We start from the raw sequence: 17,583 nt of genomic DNA, 5'->3' as shown, positions 1-17,583 counted from the left end.
AACTGTTTTTATTTTACCAGTATATTCTGTTGTTTTGGATAGTCTCATTGGTTGGCCTGTCATGTAGCCTACAATTGCAGATTTTGCTTCAGCTATTTCTTTCAAGAATCAGTCTTGTGGTCATTGATGCAACAAGTGAAATCGGTTCTGTATTAGAGCAGTTTACATGTCGTGTTTATTGGCACAATTTTTTGTTGTAAATGTTGACGGGACCCCTAGCCCTATGTATAACCTAGGCTATTGCAACATTGGTTAGAAGATAGCTGCAATAATCTCAAATAGCAACACTTGGTTGAAATTTGAGCAGTATACATTTGATATGAATCACCTCAGGGAAATAAGATTGGAGCAGTCAGAACACTATGTTCACTAGCAAATGTTAATTTAAAATCGGGAAAATATCTTGAACAAATGGTAGCCTATAATAAAAAAATATATATGTAAAACTATCCTATGGACTGGACTGACATGACCCTTCTGACAAATGCCCCTACGTCTTCCGTCGGCTTGAGCTACCATACAGACGTCAGTGACTGTATGCTGCCGTGAAGATGGCGGAGGCTGCGGCGGCACCACAAAACCGTTTTTTCTGTCACTGTTGTAAAGGTGAAATCGACCCTAAACTCCCGGTGAGTTGACAGAAGTGATTTTCTTCCTTCCTTTCCCGTCCGGTTCTGGACTGACGTTTCTGTATCAATATTAGCTAGCAACGCCTCCCGAAATACATTCTAAGAAAATAAACATTTTTATCTGAAACTGAATGTGATTGATAGAATAGAATATTGTCATTACTAAAATACAACGTTATAAGTGTTGTTGAATGGAGTGCGCGCCGTTAGATAGATTGGTTGTTGCGAAGAAATCTTGTGATCCAAGTTTTGGGTTTGCTTCGTTGCCATATTTAGAAGCACTACTGTGTCACCAGCTAGTAGTCGCAAGTGTCAACTGCATGTGAAAAACATTATTGCCACGTTCAAGTGATAGTCGGAACTAGGAAACTCGGAAACTTTCGAGTCGCCAACTGGTTGAACTCGGCTCGTGTAGGCTACTACAAACAGTTAGCAAGTCGGCTATTTCTGAGTTTCCTAGTTCCGGCTGGCATGTGAACGCGACATTTATGGAAGGGGATGGTGCTGTGGCAGGCAGGGTGTCTCTTGTCGGTACACCACCAGCCGCACCAGCGCGTTTGTCGAGCAGCTGACACATTTTTTTTTATTTTAACATTGACATGAACGCGCATCTTGACGTAGTGGACTTGATACCGTCAAGTGTGTTCCTTTTGTATTTTCATGTTATGTAAGGGGCGCAACTTTCACTGGGGATGGGGACATGTCCCCCCCACATTCTGAAATTGCATTTTTGTCCCACCCAGTTTTATTATTGGAATGTGATACAAAACGTGACAACGGTGTGTTTTAGTACAATGCGGATGCCCCTGAGCGACTGGATAAAAAATGTATAATAATTATTATGCCCTCCCCACTTCTAAAACCAAAGTTGCACCCGTGTGTTATGTCATCATGATTTTAAATAAATAAAATATGAAATCAAATGTTATTGGTCACGTACACATATTTAGCAGATGTTATTGCAGGTGTAGCGAGCTTGTGTTGCTAGCTCCAACAGTGCAGTAGTATCTAAAAATTCTTCACAACAATACACACAAATCTAAAAGTAAAAGAATGTAATTCATTAATAAATAAATATTAGATTGAGCAATGTCGAAGTGGCATTGACTAAAATACAGTAGAATAGAAAACAGTATATAAACATGAGATGAGTAAAGCAGTACACATTATTTGAACATTATTAAAGTGGCTAGTGTTCCATTATTAAAGTGGCCAGTGATTCCAAGTCTATGTATATAGGGCAAATAGAAATTGCATTTTTTTCTCAAGGAATTCACATGCCCCAGGTGTGAGTCCGATTTCATTGAGGAGGTGACAGAAGACTCCAGGTAAAGTGTTCAAATCTGTGCTGTTTGTTTGCGTGCTGTTCTGCATATAGGGGCCTATAGTATAGGGGCCTATACTGGACTTGCAATATCATACTATTTTAGGTACAGTATTATGTGTAATTTCAGTTTCTGATATATCTGATATAATAATATACTGTACATTAGACTTATTCAATGAAAATAGTTTTACTTAAAAAAATATTGTATTTGCATTTCTCTTAATGTATTAATTTACAATAATTGAAATAACTTTGTCATTGTCTTTCAGTCTCTTGGAGAACAGCAGCACTGCAGAGGCCAATGATGATGCAGGCACACTCTTTTCAGAGGTACCTGAATGTCATCCCAAGTTCTCTTTGTCTTTTTCTATCCTTTTCCCCTGTCTTAAACTTTAATCTGAATGTACTGGTCTGCTCTCCCTTCTCCAAGCTGTGGCAGCTGCTGTTTATGGAACGCTCTGCTCTTCTCTTGGATCCCTCCACCTCTGAGTCTGAGTCTGACCAGAGCCATCTACAGGCTGCCACAGTGGAGGAAGACGTAGAGGGCCCTTCTGAAGTGCCTGTGGCCTCTATGGGAGGCACAGATCCTTTAGTGCCTGAAGCGGAACGCCCCTCTCGTCCACCTAGCCAGGGGAGGCGACAGTCCCACACGCCAGCAGTGGAGGGGTTAGTGGAGATGACCAATTACTTATCACTGATCTTGATCTGTCTACGGTGTAACATTATTACCTTTATCCACTCACTCTCTATTAGCTACCTTTCATGGTTTTGCCCCATGCCAAAAGGTCCAGGCAGGTATAGCTGATGGCTTTTATTTCAGTTGGACGTCAAGCCACCTTAGTGGCAACGACCACTGATTTTGCAATGTTATCTAGCTCTCCATGTCAGTTTTTAGGAAGCTATTCTCACTCGACTCAAGAGCCTGTATTGATATTGAGACATTGTACTGTTGTATAATAACATCATATAACATGATTAGACTAATGGTGTTATATAATCAAAGTGGTCCAAAATTAAATATTTCCCCTCAGTTTATCACAGAATATCATTTCACATATTAACAACAATATACACTGCTCAAAAAAATAAAGGGAACACTAACATAACACATCCTAGATCTGAATGAATGAAATATTCTTATTAAATACTTTTTTCTTTACATAGTTGAATGTGCTGACAACAAAATCACACAAAAATTATCAATGGAAATCAAATTTATGAACCCATGGAGGTCTGGATTTGGAGTCACACTCAAAATTAAAGTGGAAAACCACACTACAGGCTGATCCAACTTTGATGTAATGTCCTTAAAACAAGTCAAAATGAGGCTCAGTAGTGTGTGTGGCCTCCACGTGCCTGTATGACCTCCCTACAACGCCTGGGCATGCTCCTGATGAGGTGGCGGATGGTCTCCTGAGGGATCTCCTCCCAGACCTGGACTAAAGCATCCGCCAACTCCTGGACAGTCTGTGGTGCAACGTGGCGTTGGTGGATGGAGCGAGACATGATGTCCCAGATGTGCTCAATTGGATTCAGGTCTGGGGAACGGGCGGGCCAGTCCATAGCATCAATGCCTTCCTCTTGCAGGAACTGCTGACACACTCCAGCCACATGAGGTCTAGCATTGTCTTGCATTAGGAGGAACCCAGGGCCAACCGCACCAGCATATGGTCTCACAAGGGGTCTGAGGATCTCATCTCGGTACCTAATGGCAGTCAGGCTACCTCTGGCGAGCACATGGAGGGCTGTGCGGCCCCCAAAGAAATGCCACCCCACACCATGACTGACCCATCGCCAAACCGGTCATGCTGGAGGATGTTGCAGGCAGCAGAACGTTCTCCACGGCGTCTCCAGACTCTGTCACGTCTGTCACATGTGCTCAGTGTGAACCTGCTTTCATCTGTGAAGAGCACAGGGCGCCAGTGGCGAATTTGGCAATCTTGGTGTTCTCTGGCAAATGCCAAACGTCCTGCACGGTGTTGGGCTGTAAGCACAACCCCCACCTGTGGACGTCGGGCCCTCATACCACCCTCATGGAGTCTGTTTCTGACCGTTTGAGCAGACACATGCACATTTGTGGCCTGCTGGAGGTCATTTTGCAGGGCTCTGGCAGTGCTCCTCCTGCTCCTCCTTGCACAAAGGCGGAGGTAGCGGTCCTGCTGCTGGGTTGTTGCCCTCCTACGGCCTCCTCCACGTCTCCTGATGTACTGGCCTGTCTCCTGGTAGCGCCTCCATGCTCTGGACACTACGCTGACAGACACAGCAAACCTTCTTGCCACAGCTCGCATTGATGTGCCATCCTGGATGAGCTGCACTACCTGAGCCACTTGTGTGGGTTGTAGACTCCGTCTCATGCTACCACTAGAGTGAAAGCACCGCCAGCATTCAAAAGTAACCAAAACATCAGCCAGGAAGCATAGGAACTGAGAAGTGGTCTGTGGTCACCACCTGCAGAACCACTCCTTTATTGGGGGTGTCTTGCTAATTGCCTATATTTTCCACCTGTTGTCTATTCCATTTGCACAACAGCATGTGAAATGTATTGTCAATCAGTGTTGCTTCCTAAGTGGACAGTTTGATTTCACAGAAGTGTGATTGACTTGGAGTTACATTGTGTTGTTTAAGTGTTCCCTTTATTTTTTTGAGCAGTGTATTTCAAACACTATTCAACTATTTGGTCCTAAAAGGTATTATGTTATTACACTGTAACTACATAATTCTATTACATTATATTACATTGTTATTACAATCAAGTAGGTATTCTCTTTCTACAGGGCCTTCAGAAAGTATTCATACCCCATGATTTATTCCCCATTTTGTTATGTTACAGCCTGAATTCAAAACGGATTAAATATAGATTTTTTTCTCACCCATCTAAACACAAAACCCATCAGTGAAAACATGTTTTTAGAAATGTTTGCAATTGTAATGAAATACAGAAATACTGTATCTCATTTATATAGGTATTCACACCCCTGCCAATACATGTTAGAATCACCTTTGGCAGCGATTACAGCTGTGAGTCTTTCTGGGTAAGTCTCTAAGAGTTTTCCACACCTGGATTGTACAATATTTACACATTATTCTTTTAAAAATTCTTCAAGCTCTGTCAAGTTGGTTGTGGATCATTGCTAGACAGCCATTTTCAAGTCTTACCATATATTTTCAAGCCGATTTTAATCAAAACGACAACTAGGCCACTCAGGAACATTAAATGTCATCTTGGTAAGCAACTCCAGTGTATATTTGACCTTGTGTTTTAGGTTATTGTCCTGCTGAAAGGTGAATTTGTCTCCCATTGTCTGAACCAGGTTTTCCTCTAGGAATTTGCTTCTGCTTAGCTCTATTTTTATTTTTTTAAACGTCCTAGTCCTTGCTGATAACGTGATGCAGGCACCACCAATATCGAAAATATGAAGAGTGGTACTCAGTGATGTGTTAGATTTGTACAGAATTGAGGTAGTCATTCAAAAATCATGTCAAACTATTATTGCACACAGAGTGAATCCATGCAACTTATGTGACTTGTTAAGCACATTTTTACTCCTGAACTTATTTATGCATGCCATAACAAAGGGGTTGAATACTTATTGACTCAAGACATTTCAGCTTTTCATTTTTAATTAATTTGTAACAATTTCTAAAAACATAATTCCACTTTGACATTATGGGGTATTGTGTGTAGGCCAGTGACACAATCTCAATTTAATCCATTTTAAATTCAGGTTGTAACACAAAATGTGGAAAAAGTCAAGGGGTGTTAATACTTTATTAAGGCACTGTATGTGCAAAATAGATTGAATCTCTCTGCTTATTTCTTTAGTATTGTGCAGCAGTTTTTGGCTGGTCTGTTTGCCAACAATGGAAATCCAGGCATCGCACCAGCTGCACTGTAAATAAGTATATTTTTAATCTCATAATTATTATTTTCATTACTTTGACTCTTTTAAGGCATGTTAAGCATCTCTCTCTCTCTCTCTCTCTCTCTCTCTCTCTCTCTCTCTGTCTATCTCTCACTCACTCACTCTCAGGTCTGGCATGCTCCATTCAAATCCAGGGGACTATGCCTGGGGTCAGGGAGGTCTAGACGCAGTTATCACAGAGGTCAGTGCTCTAACCAGGCGCAAAATCCAGGCTTTAATCATGGCAGCACGCTGAGTCACAATCTATCTCTGTTTCTTCATTTCTCAATTTCCTCCACTCTAGTTGTTAGGTCAGTTTGAGGGCACAGGACCACCTCCTGCAGAGAAGGAGATGATCTCATCCCTCCCCACAGTCAACGTCTCTCAAGAACAGACAGGTGTGTTCCAACCAAGCTGCAACACCAAACCCATAGGCTACCACTCACAGCATTTATGGGACTGGAGGGTGTGGATCTTGCTCAGTAGTAGTGTAGAGTATACCACCTGCAAAATAGATTCTCAAAATTGTGACAATATTTAGTTTTATTCTGAAAAAGAAAAGGCGAGGTGGTCTTTACCCAGATAAGCACCCCATTCAGAAGCCTTTTAGTAGTGCCGGCACTACTAGTCAATGTTCTCTCTCTTTATCCTAAAATGTACACAATGAATGAACCCCCCCATGCCTCTTTCTCAGATAGCAGACTGGAGTGTCCAGTATGTAGGGAGGAGTACTCCATGGGAGAGTCTGTCAAACAGCTGCCCTGCCTCCATTATTTCCACAGTGACTGCATAGTGCCATGGCTTGAACTGGTAAGCAGGGGAAGGGTTGGCTGGTGGGGTTTACAACACCACTGTATTTCATTTGTCATGGAAGGTTAGTGAGTGTGTCACTGGGGTCACATATACTGTCTTGAGGTAGGGTATTTGGTTATATTGTTCTGGAGGTAACCGTGTGCCACACACAAAGGGGTGGTTTCCTGGACCCAGATTAAGCCTAATCCTGGACTAAAATGCAAGATCAATGGAAAATCTCCATTGAAAGCACTTGTTAGTCCAGGATTAGCCTTAAACCGTCCCACAGTGCTCAGAAGTATTGAGACTTAACTTGTAATGTTAAGCATGTTTTGTCACGTCTCACGTTCGTGTATCTCTCCCACAGCACGATACCTGTCCTGTGTGTCGTAAAAGTCTTGACGGCGTCGACCAGAGCATCCAGCCCCCACCAGAACCCCCAGAGCCCCTCTCCATCAGGACAGACCCTCAGGAGGAGAGACAGGCTATTTGAGGATTAGGCCTCCCTCTCTTCTACCTGTCTGGCATCTCTTCTTCCCTTTACTCCTGAACGAGGCTCATCTCTATCCTCATGCCTCGTCTTTGACCATGCGTTTATTGAAGGGACATATTTCAATTCAACTGTGCCTCATTGTCAAAATTCAACTCTCCTCAAAAATTCACTTCACAATGCATTTACTAGGGAACTTTGATTGACTTTAAAAAGATCCAATATGCCTGGAGTATCACCTCACCTGTAAATGGTTCCAACTGTTTTCTGACAAAATGTTATGGATTCGATTTGTCCCTTCGTAGTGGTATTTCCCGCAGTGTTCTGATTGGCTCTCATTTTGTATTCAAACCACATGAACTGACATCCTTGAGCCACAGGGTGATGAAATTCAATAAATTGGGGGAAATCCTAAAAGGTGAGCTGAACTCACTCTCTTGCGTTGAAGCTCTGGGTTAGATAATTTGCCCACTGTTCTCTCCGGCATCTTTGGTTGCGTCCCAATAATATCTCCTTTCTCCTGAAGGGTACACTTGTTCACTTCATGGATTTGAAAGGAAATGACTGGTATATGGAAACTCCTTCCAGTCCATGAATGCTACACCAATCCAATGCTTTTACATTTGTGGGGACTAGTGAACGAGTGCACACTTCCGTAGGAAGGAGAGGTTATTGCAGATTCAAATAATCAAAGCTGGATGAATAGTTGATTATTTGAGGGCAAAAACCAAAATGTGCACCCCTTGGGGTCCCCAGGGCCGAGTTTGGGAAACCCTGGTTTATTGGAATGAAAACACTGAGAATCTCAATTGCATACTCCTCACGTCCTCTCTCCTCGCCTCCTTATCAAAACCTATTGGAGGAGAAGGTCAGAGGGGCGGGACATCTGGCTTTCTCATCCAATGGGTTTTGAGGATGCGAGGAGAAGACGCGAGGAGTACGCAATTCAAATTTTCCCGTCTCCCGCTTCCTCTTAATCTCACATAGCAGTATTTGTTAATAATGTCCACCTCTCTTTATGGCCCCAATTAAACCCTAATACTGTGTTCTTTACACTATCCACTTCCTTCATGTTCTAACTTTATGCACTTTTCTAATGCATTAGTCTTTTGCCTCTTTCAATCATTCTGTTTTTAATACGTACAAGTCACAGCAAAATAATAAATATGTTTTTAGTATTTGATAAATTATGATGGGCCTATATATGTATTGGTATGTATATATGATATATGTGTATATACATGTAGAGTACCCGTCAAAAGTTTGGACACCTACTAATTTAAGGGTTTTTCTTTATTTTTACTATTTTCTACATTTTAGAATAATAGTGAAGACATCAAAACTATGAAATAACACATATGGAATTATGTAGTAACCAAAAAAGTGTTAAACAAATCCAAATATATTTTAGATTTGACATTCTTCAAAGTAGCCACCCTTTGCCTTGATGACAGCTTTGCACACTCTTGGCATTCTCTCAACCAGCTCCATGAGGTAGTCACCTGGAATGCATTTCAATTAACAGGCGTGCCTTGTTAATTTGTGGAACTTCTTTCCTTCTAAAGTGTTTGAGCCAATCAGTTGTGTTGTGACAAGGTAGGGGTGGTATACAGAAGATAGCCCTATTTGGTAAAAGACCAAGTCCATATTATGGCAAGAACAGTTCAAATAAGCAAAGAGAAACGACAGTCCATCAGTCCAACTTTGAAAGTTTCAAAAGCTTCAAGTGCAGTCACAAAAACCATCAAGCGCTATGATGAAACTGTCTCTCATGAGGACCGCCACAGGAAAGGAAGACCCAGAGTTACCTCTGCTGCAGAGGATAAATTAATTAGAGTTACCAACCTCAGAAATTGCAGCTCAAATAAATGCTTCACAGAGTTCAAGTAACAGACACATCTAAACATCAACTGTTCAGAGGAAACTGCGTTAATCAGGCCTTCATGGTCGAATTGCTGCAAAGAAACCACTACTAAAGGACACCAATAAGAAGAAGAGACTTGCTTGGGCCAAGAAACACAAGCAATGGACATTAGAATGGTGGAAATCTGTCTGATGAGTCCAAATTTGAAATGATTGGTTCCTACCGCCATGTCTTTGTGAGACGCAGAGTAGGTGAATGGATGATCTCTGCATGTGTGGTTCCCACCGTGAAGCATGGAGGAGGAGGTGTGATGTGTGGGGCTGCTTTGCTGGTGACACTGTGATTTATTTAGAATTCAATTCACACTTAACCACCATTCTGCAGCTATACACCATCCCATCTTGTTTTCACTTAGTTGGACTATCATTTGTTTTTCAACAGGACAATGACCCAACACACCTCCAGGTTGTGTAAGGGCTATTTGACCAAGAAGGAGAGTGATGGAGTGCTGCCTCAGATGACCTGGCCTCCACAATCACCTGACCTCAACCCAATTGAGATGGTTTGGGATGAGTTGGCCCGCAGAGTGAAGGAAAAGCAGCCAACAAGTGCTCAGCATATGTGGGAACTCCTTCAAGACTGTTGGAAAAGCATTCCCGGTGAAGCTGGTTGAGATAATGCCAAGAGTGTACAAAGCTGTCATCAAGGCAAAGGGTGGCAACTTTGAAGAATCTAAAATATATTTTGCTTTGTTTAACACTTTATTGGTTACTACATGATTCCATGTGTTATTTCATAGTTGTGATGTCTTCACTATTATTCTACAATGTAGAAAATAGTAAAAATCAAGAAAACCCTTGAATGAGTAAGTGTGTCCAGACTTTTGACTGGTACTGTATATGTTTGTTAACGAATACATCCGATTGGCAATGAGGTGATAAGATTGAAGATAATAAAAATGGTCAAATTCATAAAGCAGGAGTGAAAAGCAGTGTCATTGAATACCACATGTCCTTCACTCTACCCATTGAGCGCCTAGTCCCAGATAATGTCCCAAATGGCACCCCATTCTCTACACTGCACAACTTTTGCCCAGGGTCCATAAGGGCCATCTCCCAGTCCCGCTTATTTTAAGACAAGGACCAATGATATGCAAGAGTTTGCATGATCGAACTAAATTGACAAATTTAAATTGAATTAAACGCTTTCTATTTTTAACAAAGGCAACTGGATTATAATTCTAAACAGACAGATTTACATCCCGCCTCTAAATTTGAGTCCCACGGGAGTCTAGGCGCTTAATTTTGGATAAACATATCCAAGAGCGCACACAAACACTGCCTTTCGTTTTCTCGTGCAAGGTTGTCAATTATGCATAATAATAGGTCAGTTTGGCTATATTACACAGAGACAACATGAAAGTTGAATCTCTTATTCCAGTTCACGTAGTGCATTGCTACGCCGTTGTTGCAGCAGTTCTTCATTTCACTTTCAGAATCAAAAGACAAAAATAAAATAATAATAGGGGCATTTTGTGTAACACCGCCTGGAGAAAGTGTCTAGTAGCCTACCATACGACCTCTGCCTCCTCCCTCCCAGGTTCGCATTAGACAACACAGGCACAAAGTAAATTGGCTATATTGTAAAAATCTTTGAAAACAAAAATGTGCTTTTTGGTCTTCATTTAGGGTTAGGCATAAGGCTAGCAGTGTGGTTAGGCTTAAAATCAGATTTTAAGAAGATAAATTGTAGAAATGTATATTTTTGGCGGGGTTCATGACTTTATGTCTGTCTTAACTAGTGACGACCCTCACCCCGCTGCCCGTCTCCTTCCCTCCCTCCATGTGTGACTGAGAATGCCCGTGTTGTACTGACATAAACGATACGGGCTTAGCAGACATGGAGGCCCGATTAATGACCGAGGCCCATTCCGACACGTCTCGGCTCAGCTAACGTTGTGTTGGAGAAGAGTCGCATCGTGTTTGGAGATATCAAAGATACGAATTGCTGTGTGAGGAACAAAAACGTCGAGGGGGAAGAAATAGAGGGAGATCCATTTCGGGTCTCTTGATTCAACGCAGCCGCCATTTTGTTGACAGTTCGTGTTTTTTTATAACGTACACAGCGCTGCATCTATTTTATTTAAATCTATCTGCTTTCTTAAATATTGCTAGCCTCTTTGCTATTGGATTTGTCTTTACTCCTTCGATAGAAGACTATTCTAAGGCATGGCTTAACTAGCTGACTTGCTAGCTTGTTAGCTAAATGTAATTGCATCGTTAGCCGTCATAGTTTAGCTTTAGCTACAAAGCTAGCACGAGTGGCTAATCGAAAATGACAGGTTATTCAGTTATTTGGTTTAGTTTGTATTTCCTTATTCGTGAACTTTATGAAACAAAACGGAGACTATCAAATTATGTAACACTGTCAGATGGATACATTTCCCACAAGTACGGCCACGTTGCTAGAAATCCAAGTTATCATAGCAAGGCAGCCCAGATGATGGTTTGCTAGTGAGCACCATTGATACAATGTAACATAGGTCATTATTGGACGACGGATGATAGCTTGTTACAAAATTTACATCGTTCTCTTTGAATGTATACATTGTATCAAGTCACTACCGCACGCGCAATATTTTGTTACCTCGTTCCAAAAAAAATAATTCTAGAATTGGTAACAATGTAATAATTTATCGTCTTTTGGCGTCTGTCTAATAACTTTCTGTTTTTGGTTATTTTTCTCTTGTAAGCAATATTCTCATGCGTTAGGACGTCGGTTGGGGTCACTGCTAAGCTATAACTACAATATTAGCTTGTTAGCTATTTAGTTATAGCTGACCACTTTGCTTATAACAGCAGTACTATTATCAAGTCGAAACGTTCGCAGTTGATGCAAAAGAGTTTGAAATGGGTACATGTCTGAATTCATAATTGATCTCCCAAAATCGGAATGGAGGTATAATTTTGACATTTCTGTCATCTGCGTTTTTGACAAATCAGCAGTTGGGAACATAAATACTGTGGCGACCATGTTGATACGCACGAAGGGAGGATTTCGATCCACATAATGTGAACACTGTTGTACTCCTACGGAGGTGAGTGGATGCATCATCTGAAAGATTTAGCGACTATTGTAGATGTTGATATTGTCAATCCATATGGTCATTTTTTATTATGCAATATGTATTTTGATGGCTAGCTCTTGGGCTCACAATCCCCCACACCCATCGTTACAGCGCATAACGATCAAACCTTCTTGCACGAGGTGATTTGATATTGTAAAGAGGTGTTCGGCCCTTTTACATTGCACGTATTTGTAAATCAAATTCACAGAAATCGTCACAAGGATATGTTTTGAAACCGTGTTAGGCTATTTGCGAAGGATTAATGTTATCCAGAATCCTTGGGACGTTCGCACCCGAACCATAACCCGTATCTAACCCTAACCATTTTCAACTTCAACGGGGTAGGGAAGTCTCAATGATCCCGGATAGCAAGGACCATTTGCGATGTGGATGTGTTGATATGGCCAAGCGATGTTGAAAATGGACAATCTTAATAATTTTAACTCCGTTACAGTATGTGTAGCAAGGCTATATTTTACAAGTAGGTTAAAGGGTACTTCTGCCACCTTTCAACCTCCAATTCATAATCTCCAGCACCAAGCCAGTCTACATATGTCAAAACAGCACGGATCTCTGGTAAAAAATATATAGAAGGTCCCAAAAAATATGCTTATGTTACATCACAGGGTGGATATTTTTTTCAAACAAAATATTGAAATGTGCACATATGTTGACGCTGGTATTGTGCTGGAGATAAAGAAAATGAGATTGAAAAGTGGTGAACTTTCCCTTTAAGTTAGGGAAATGAGAGTCTGTTATTAGTGGTGCTGAAGTATAGTACAACACGTGGATATACTGTAAAGAGATAAGGATGTAGGCTGCTCACTTTTTGGACTCCTTACGGAGGTGAGTGAATGCATCATCTGAAAGATTTACAGACTATTGTCCTACTTTATTATTTGCACCTGTCCACAATGTTATACAAGCACACTTTTTCACATAACCTGGAAATATTCAGTCAGAGTATCATCCTCAGTTAACCTTATTTTATTCATGGTTTACTGCACTTCTATTGTAGGCTACTTACAACAAGTGCATCCAACAGTATGATTGGCATAGCTGCCTAACCCGAAGGACCTCGGGCAAAATAATTTGAGTGAACTTGTTTTGGGTTGATGATGATACAGTCGTTTGGGACCCCGATTTATCATGAATCTTCTGAAAAATCAGAAAGCATGGCCTTTTTAGTTTTGTCACGTCCTTCAGTAGTCGTTTTGTTGTGAATTTAGGAAGTAAGCAGTCTAGCTACTCGGTCTATTATCAACAACACATAGGTAAAAATCACATCACCTGCTGTTGTGGTTGAGGCTTTGGTCTCATTCATTGTAATAACTAATAACAGTTTGGAAAGATGTATAATAATTGACTGAGTCAACGGCCAATGATGATTTCAAAATGAAAACCTTTAGAGATCGGTCCTATCCTGAGAATGCTATCGAGGCTGCTTTCAATACTATGCCATTGGGAAATCAGAAGTTATTAACGTGTGTTAAAGGAGGGAAGGAGAGGGGGGGGGGCTTTCCAAATGGTTTACTATGTTCCCATTTCACCTAATTTCTCGGTCGTTGTCATTCTATGAAGAGTTTCTCCTGCAAATTCTGTAATTCCTCCCCTTTGCTCTCTTGTCACCTGCTGTTTCCTGGTTTGGAAACGATTTTTTGATCTCCAACTTCTCCTTTTTTTTTGTTGGAAAAGGAATATTCCCTACATCACTTTACTAAATCTCTTTATGTGCATATGACATTAGCTCTACGTTGAAATGTACCCTAATAGAAAGAGTGTGACATTTCCTTCTGTAACATCAGTAGGAGTAATCTTTCTGAATGTTAATTGTATCTCTAGAGTAGCAGGCTAATACATAATTTCACTGTCCTGAGAATAACTGTCCCACTGACCAGAGAAGGACACATTAGAGCTGCTCTCCATCAGCATTTTGATATATTGCGATGTAGGCCTAATATGCAGAAAGAGAAAAAAAGTATGATCTTTGGTCAGTCTGTTTGGAAATATTAAACTAGGTAATGGGCATAGTGTAGTTCTGTTCATGCAAAACACCTTGTATGACTGTATAAGAGTGAGAGAGATGTTTTGACTAACTTGTCAGGCTTTACTCTAGTCTTGTCAATAGCCATTTACACCCCTTGCTACTACAGCAGCTTATTTTTGGCATACCAGCAGTCAGATCAGCGGAAGCTGCAAAATGAATGCAAACACACACTAACACTTCTTGAAGCAGCGAGTATCGAAGAAAGAGGGGAATGATTGTCACAGAGTGGAGGACATGGGGAAAGGGGAGAGAAAGGGAAGGGTGGGGGGAGAGATGTGTTTTCGATTAGTAGGAAAACAGCAACCCAAGTTTGTCTGCTGTTCCTAGAGTGAAAGGGAGCAAAGTTGTATTTTTTACATTTAGCTTTTATTTAACTAGACAAGTCCGTTAAGAACAAATTCTTATTTACAATGACGGCCTACCCCAGCCAAACCCGGACGACGCTGGGCCAATTATACACCTCCCTCGAGCACTGAGATGTAGTGCCTTAGACCGCTGCACCACTCGGGAGCCCTCAGGAGGGAGGTGTGATTTGAGTCATGTATGTCAAATCAAATTGTATTTGTCACTTGCTGATACAAATTCTTACTTACAAGCCCTTAACCAACAATGCAGTTCAAGAAATAGAGTTAAGAAAATATTTACTAAAACTAAAGTAAAAAATGAAATAAAAAGTAAAAATACAGGTTAGTCTAGGTAATTTGTACATGTAGGTAGGGGTAAAGTGACTATGCATAGATAATAAACAGCGAGTAGCAGCAGTGTATGTGGTGGAAGTTTGAGGCGAAATGGAGTGAGTAATTGAAGTAAACATAGAGAAGTGGGTGTGGGGAAACACAGGCAAGACTCCAAGTTCTGGACCACAGTTATTGTGATTTTGCAGAAAACGTCTGCCTCCCCTAAGCCCTACTAGCTACTAGTAAAACAATCCAGAACAAGTAGTCTCGCAAGCTTCTGAACATTGTCGATTTAAGCTCTCTGACTGCTTTATCAGATGACTTACCCGACGCACGCTCTGGCTCCACTAAGTGAATTTGTTAGTGCTTTCTGCCACAGTAGGGCAGGCACACAGAAACTGTCAGCATGCTGCTCTCTCTCGCTCTCTCTCATTGGCTGCTCCAGAGTGGTTGGGAACACCGGCCGCATCCCCTGTCCCCCAGAGAGCCCAATGTGCTGAGGTCACAGTTCTGAATCGCCTCCAAATGACTTCACTCGGAGAAAGCACCTGCTTTGGGCGAGCCCGCATTAAATCACTCAGTGGACGTAGGGAGCCGGAGCAGACCATTTCTTTCATACGGACACTTCCCTCCTCCAAGAACACAAATGGGAACTTTGCCGCAGCACTACACTGTGAGCATTATGAGACACATTTTCAATAAAACTAATAAGAGATCCATGGGGGATGGTTAATTTAGCAGCTTATCACAAATCACCAGGGCAGTGGTGGTGGAGTCTGTAGCATGATGTACTACAGTATCCATAATACTCTGTAACCAAATCTGAGGGTCAGAATGCAGAAGTCAGTGCTGATCTAGGATCAGGTCCCCACTGTCCATGTAAAAACTGATCCTAAACCAGCACTCCTACACCGATACGCTTGATAGTGGCATACAGACCTGGAGGGCTGTTGGTAGTTGTAGTTCTCAGGAGGATGGCTGTTATTTAGTTCTTGAGCAGCAGAACTACACCTCTCTTGTCGAATAGATGCCCATTTGTCTAAATAGGTCACAGATTGAGGGAAGCTGTAAGGACGAACACATCCATAAAAAGTCACCTAGAGATGAAGGACAGCCACGAAGCAAATAGATGATACAAATATTTCACCTTTGTCTCGTCTCCCTCACTATGGTAAAGGATGCCCTGCAGTGCTTAGAAATTTATTTTGTTTTTGATAAAATCTCTTCTGTTATCTGTTGACTAATATCAAACTCTTGTCTTTACTATTCCCCACCCTGTCCTACCCCCTCCCATCTCTACCCGTCTTTCACTCTACAGCTTGAAGGACGGAGAAAGAGGGCTGGGCAGCCAGGAAAAGAGCAAAGCCACCAAACAAGGATTGCTTTTCAGCTTCCCAAATATCCCCTTTCCCCCTTCACCCCTATCCCTTCTCCTTTTGCACCACGGCTTTTCCCTAGAAACTGTACCTGGCGTCCCAAACGTCCCTCCCTAATCACCCCTCACCCCCTAAATCTCTGATGGATCAGAGGACTCAGGGGGGGCCTGCTACTCCACCCCCCCTCCTCACCACTGCTCCCCCAGGAGAGCGAGAGAAGGAAGGAGGAGGTGGGAAGAAAGATGAGGAGGAGGAGAAGAAGGAGGAGAGAGAGGGGTCGCAGAGGGACTCCTCTTCTGCTGCAGGTGGAGGAGGGGGCTCCGGTGAGCAGCAGCCACCCCAGTTCTCTGTCAAAGAGACTAGCCTCCATGAGGGCAATGTCAAACTCAAGATTGGCCTGCAGGCAAAACGCATGAAGAAGCCACCCAAGATTCTGGAGAACTACGTGTGTCGGCCAGCCTTCAGGGCTACCGTGAGACCAAGCGGGCGCGGAGGTGGCCGGGGGAGCCGCGGGGGAGTAGGGACAGGCGACGGGGGCAACCAGACCCAGAGTCCTCCACACGGCAGGGAGAGAGAGCAGAGTCCTGGCATGAACCGACCCATCCCATTGTCTTCATCTCCCTCTGCTGCTGCCCCTATTCCTCCTCCAACTGTTCCTGCTCCTTCCACCACTTCACCCAGTCCAGTGAATGGGAGTACTCCAGCTAAACGGGTAAGCAAGGAAAGCATGTATTATGCTAGGACGTTGATTAAAAAAAACATATCCCTGTCAAACAAGGAATCCTATCCAAAGAGACTACTAGGAATTGCACAAGACGTGTCTGGCTTTGGACTGCCAAAAATAGGCAAAGCAATACTGACAGCCAGTTCATACATATGAGAACATTTCCAATTCTTCCAACACTGTTTCACTGGTTTGAATTCACAAATGATATTTGTTACTTGTAAAGTCGATTTTCTTCATATTTTACACAATCATCTCAGTTTCTTTGAGTGTATTCACTGTGTGTCCCATTCTGGCTTGTCTCCCCTTCCAATCATTCCCTGCTTCTCTTCTCCCTTCTCTCTTCTCTACTCTGCTCTGTCCTAGTCTGTCCCGAATACGTTTTGAGTTTAGAGCAGTGCTCCCCAACTCTGTTCCTGGAGAGCTACCCTCCTGTAGGTTTTTGATCCAACCTCAGCTATAGCTAACCTGATTCAACTATTCAACCAGCTAATTATTAGAATGAAGTGTGCTAGATTAGGATTAGAGCAAAAACCTACAGGACGGTAGCGCTCTAGGAGCAGGGTTGGAGAGCCCTGGTCTAGAGGATCTTCCCCTCTGGGCAGAACTGAGAAGCAGTAGAGGACAG

At 42.3% G+C, this 17,583-nt stretch overlaps 2 protein-coding genes across 8 annotated transcripts in view; both read left to right on the top strand.

Moving 5' to 3' along the window:
- Positions 1-526: 526 nt before the first annotated feature.
- Positions 527-7,560, top strand: LOC120041147 (E3 ubiquitin-protein ligase RNF115-like). Its single transcript, XM_038986105.1, has 9 exons — positions 527-629; positions 1,899-1,957; positions 2,226-2,286; positions 2,387-2,622; positions 5,780-5,848; positions 5,988-6,060; positions 6,163-6,256; positions 6,553-6,668; positions 7,018-7,560. The coding sequence occupies exons 1-9, from the start codon at positions 552-554 to the stop codon at positions 7,141-7,143; spliced, it is 912 nt and encodes a 303-aa protein (XP_038842033.1). The 5' UTR covers positions 527-551; the 3' UTR covers positions 7,144-7,560.
- A 3,300-nt stretch (positions 7,561-10,860) lies between these two features.
- Positions 10,861-17,583, top strand: part of LOC120041142 (histone-lysine N-methyltransferase ASH1L-like) — a 45,844-nt gene continuing 39,121 nt past the window's right edge. For 6 of the 7 annotated variants that reach the window (XM_038986098.1, XM_038986097.1, XM_038986096.1 and 3 more), the window contains exons 1-2: positions 10,861-12,101; positions 16,174-16,943. In XM_038986098.1, coding sequence (XP_038842026.1) covers positions 16,374-16,943 — 570 coding nt within the window. In that variant the 5' untranslated portion in view covers positions 10,861-12,101; positions 16,174-16,373. The remainder of the gene's footprint in view (positions 12,102-16,173; positions 16,944-17,583) is intronic. The other variant, XM_038986094.1, reaches the window with a different exon arrangement.

The sequence above is a fragment of the Salvelinus namaycush genome, unplaced genomic scaffold, assembly GCF_016432855.1.
Source record: "Salvelinus namaycush isolate Seneca unplaced genomic scaffold, SaNama_1.0 Scaffold41, whole genome shotgun sequence".
Classification (NCBI taxonomy): domain Eukaryota; kingdom Metazoa; phylum Chordata; class Actinopteri; order Salmoniformes; family Salmonidae; genus Salvelinus; species Salvelinus namaycush.
This window is presented reverse-complemented; position numbering and strand designations above follow the sequence as displayed.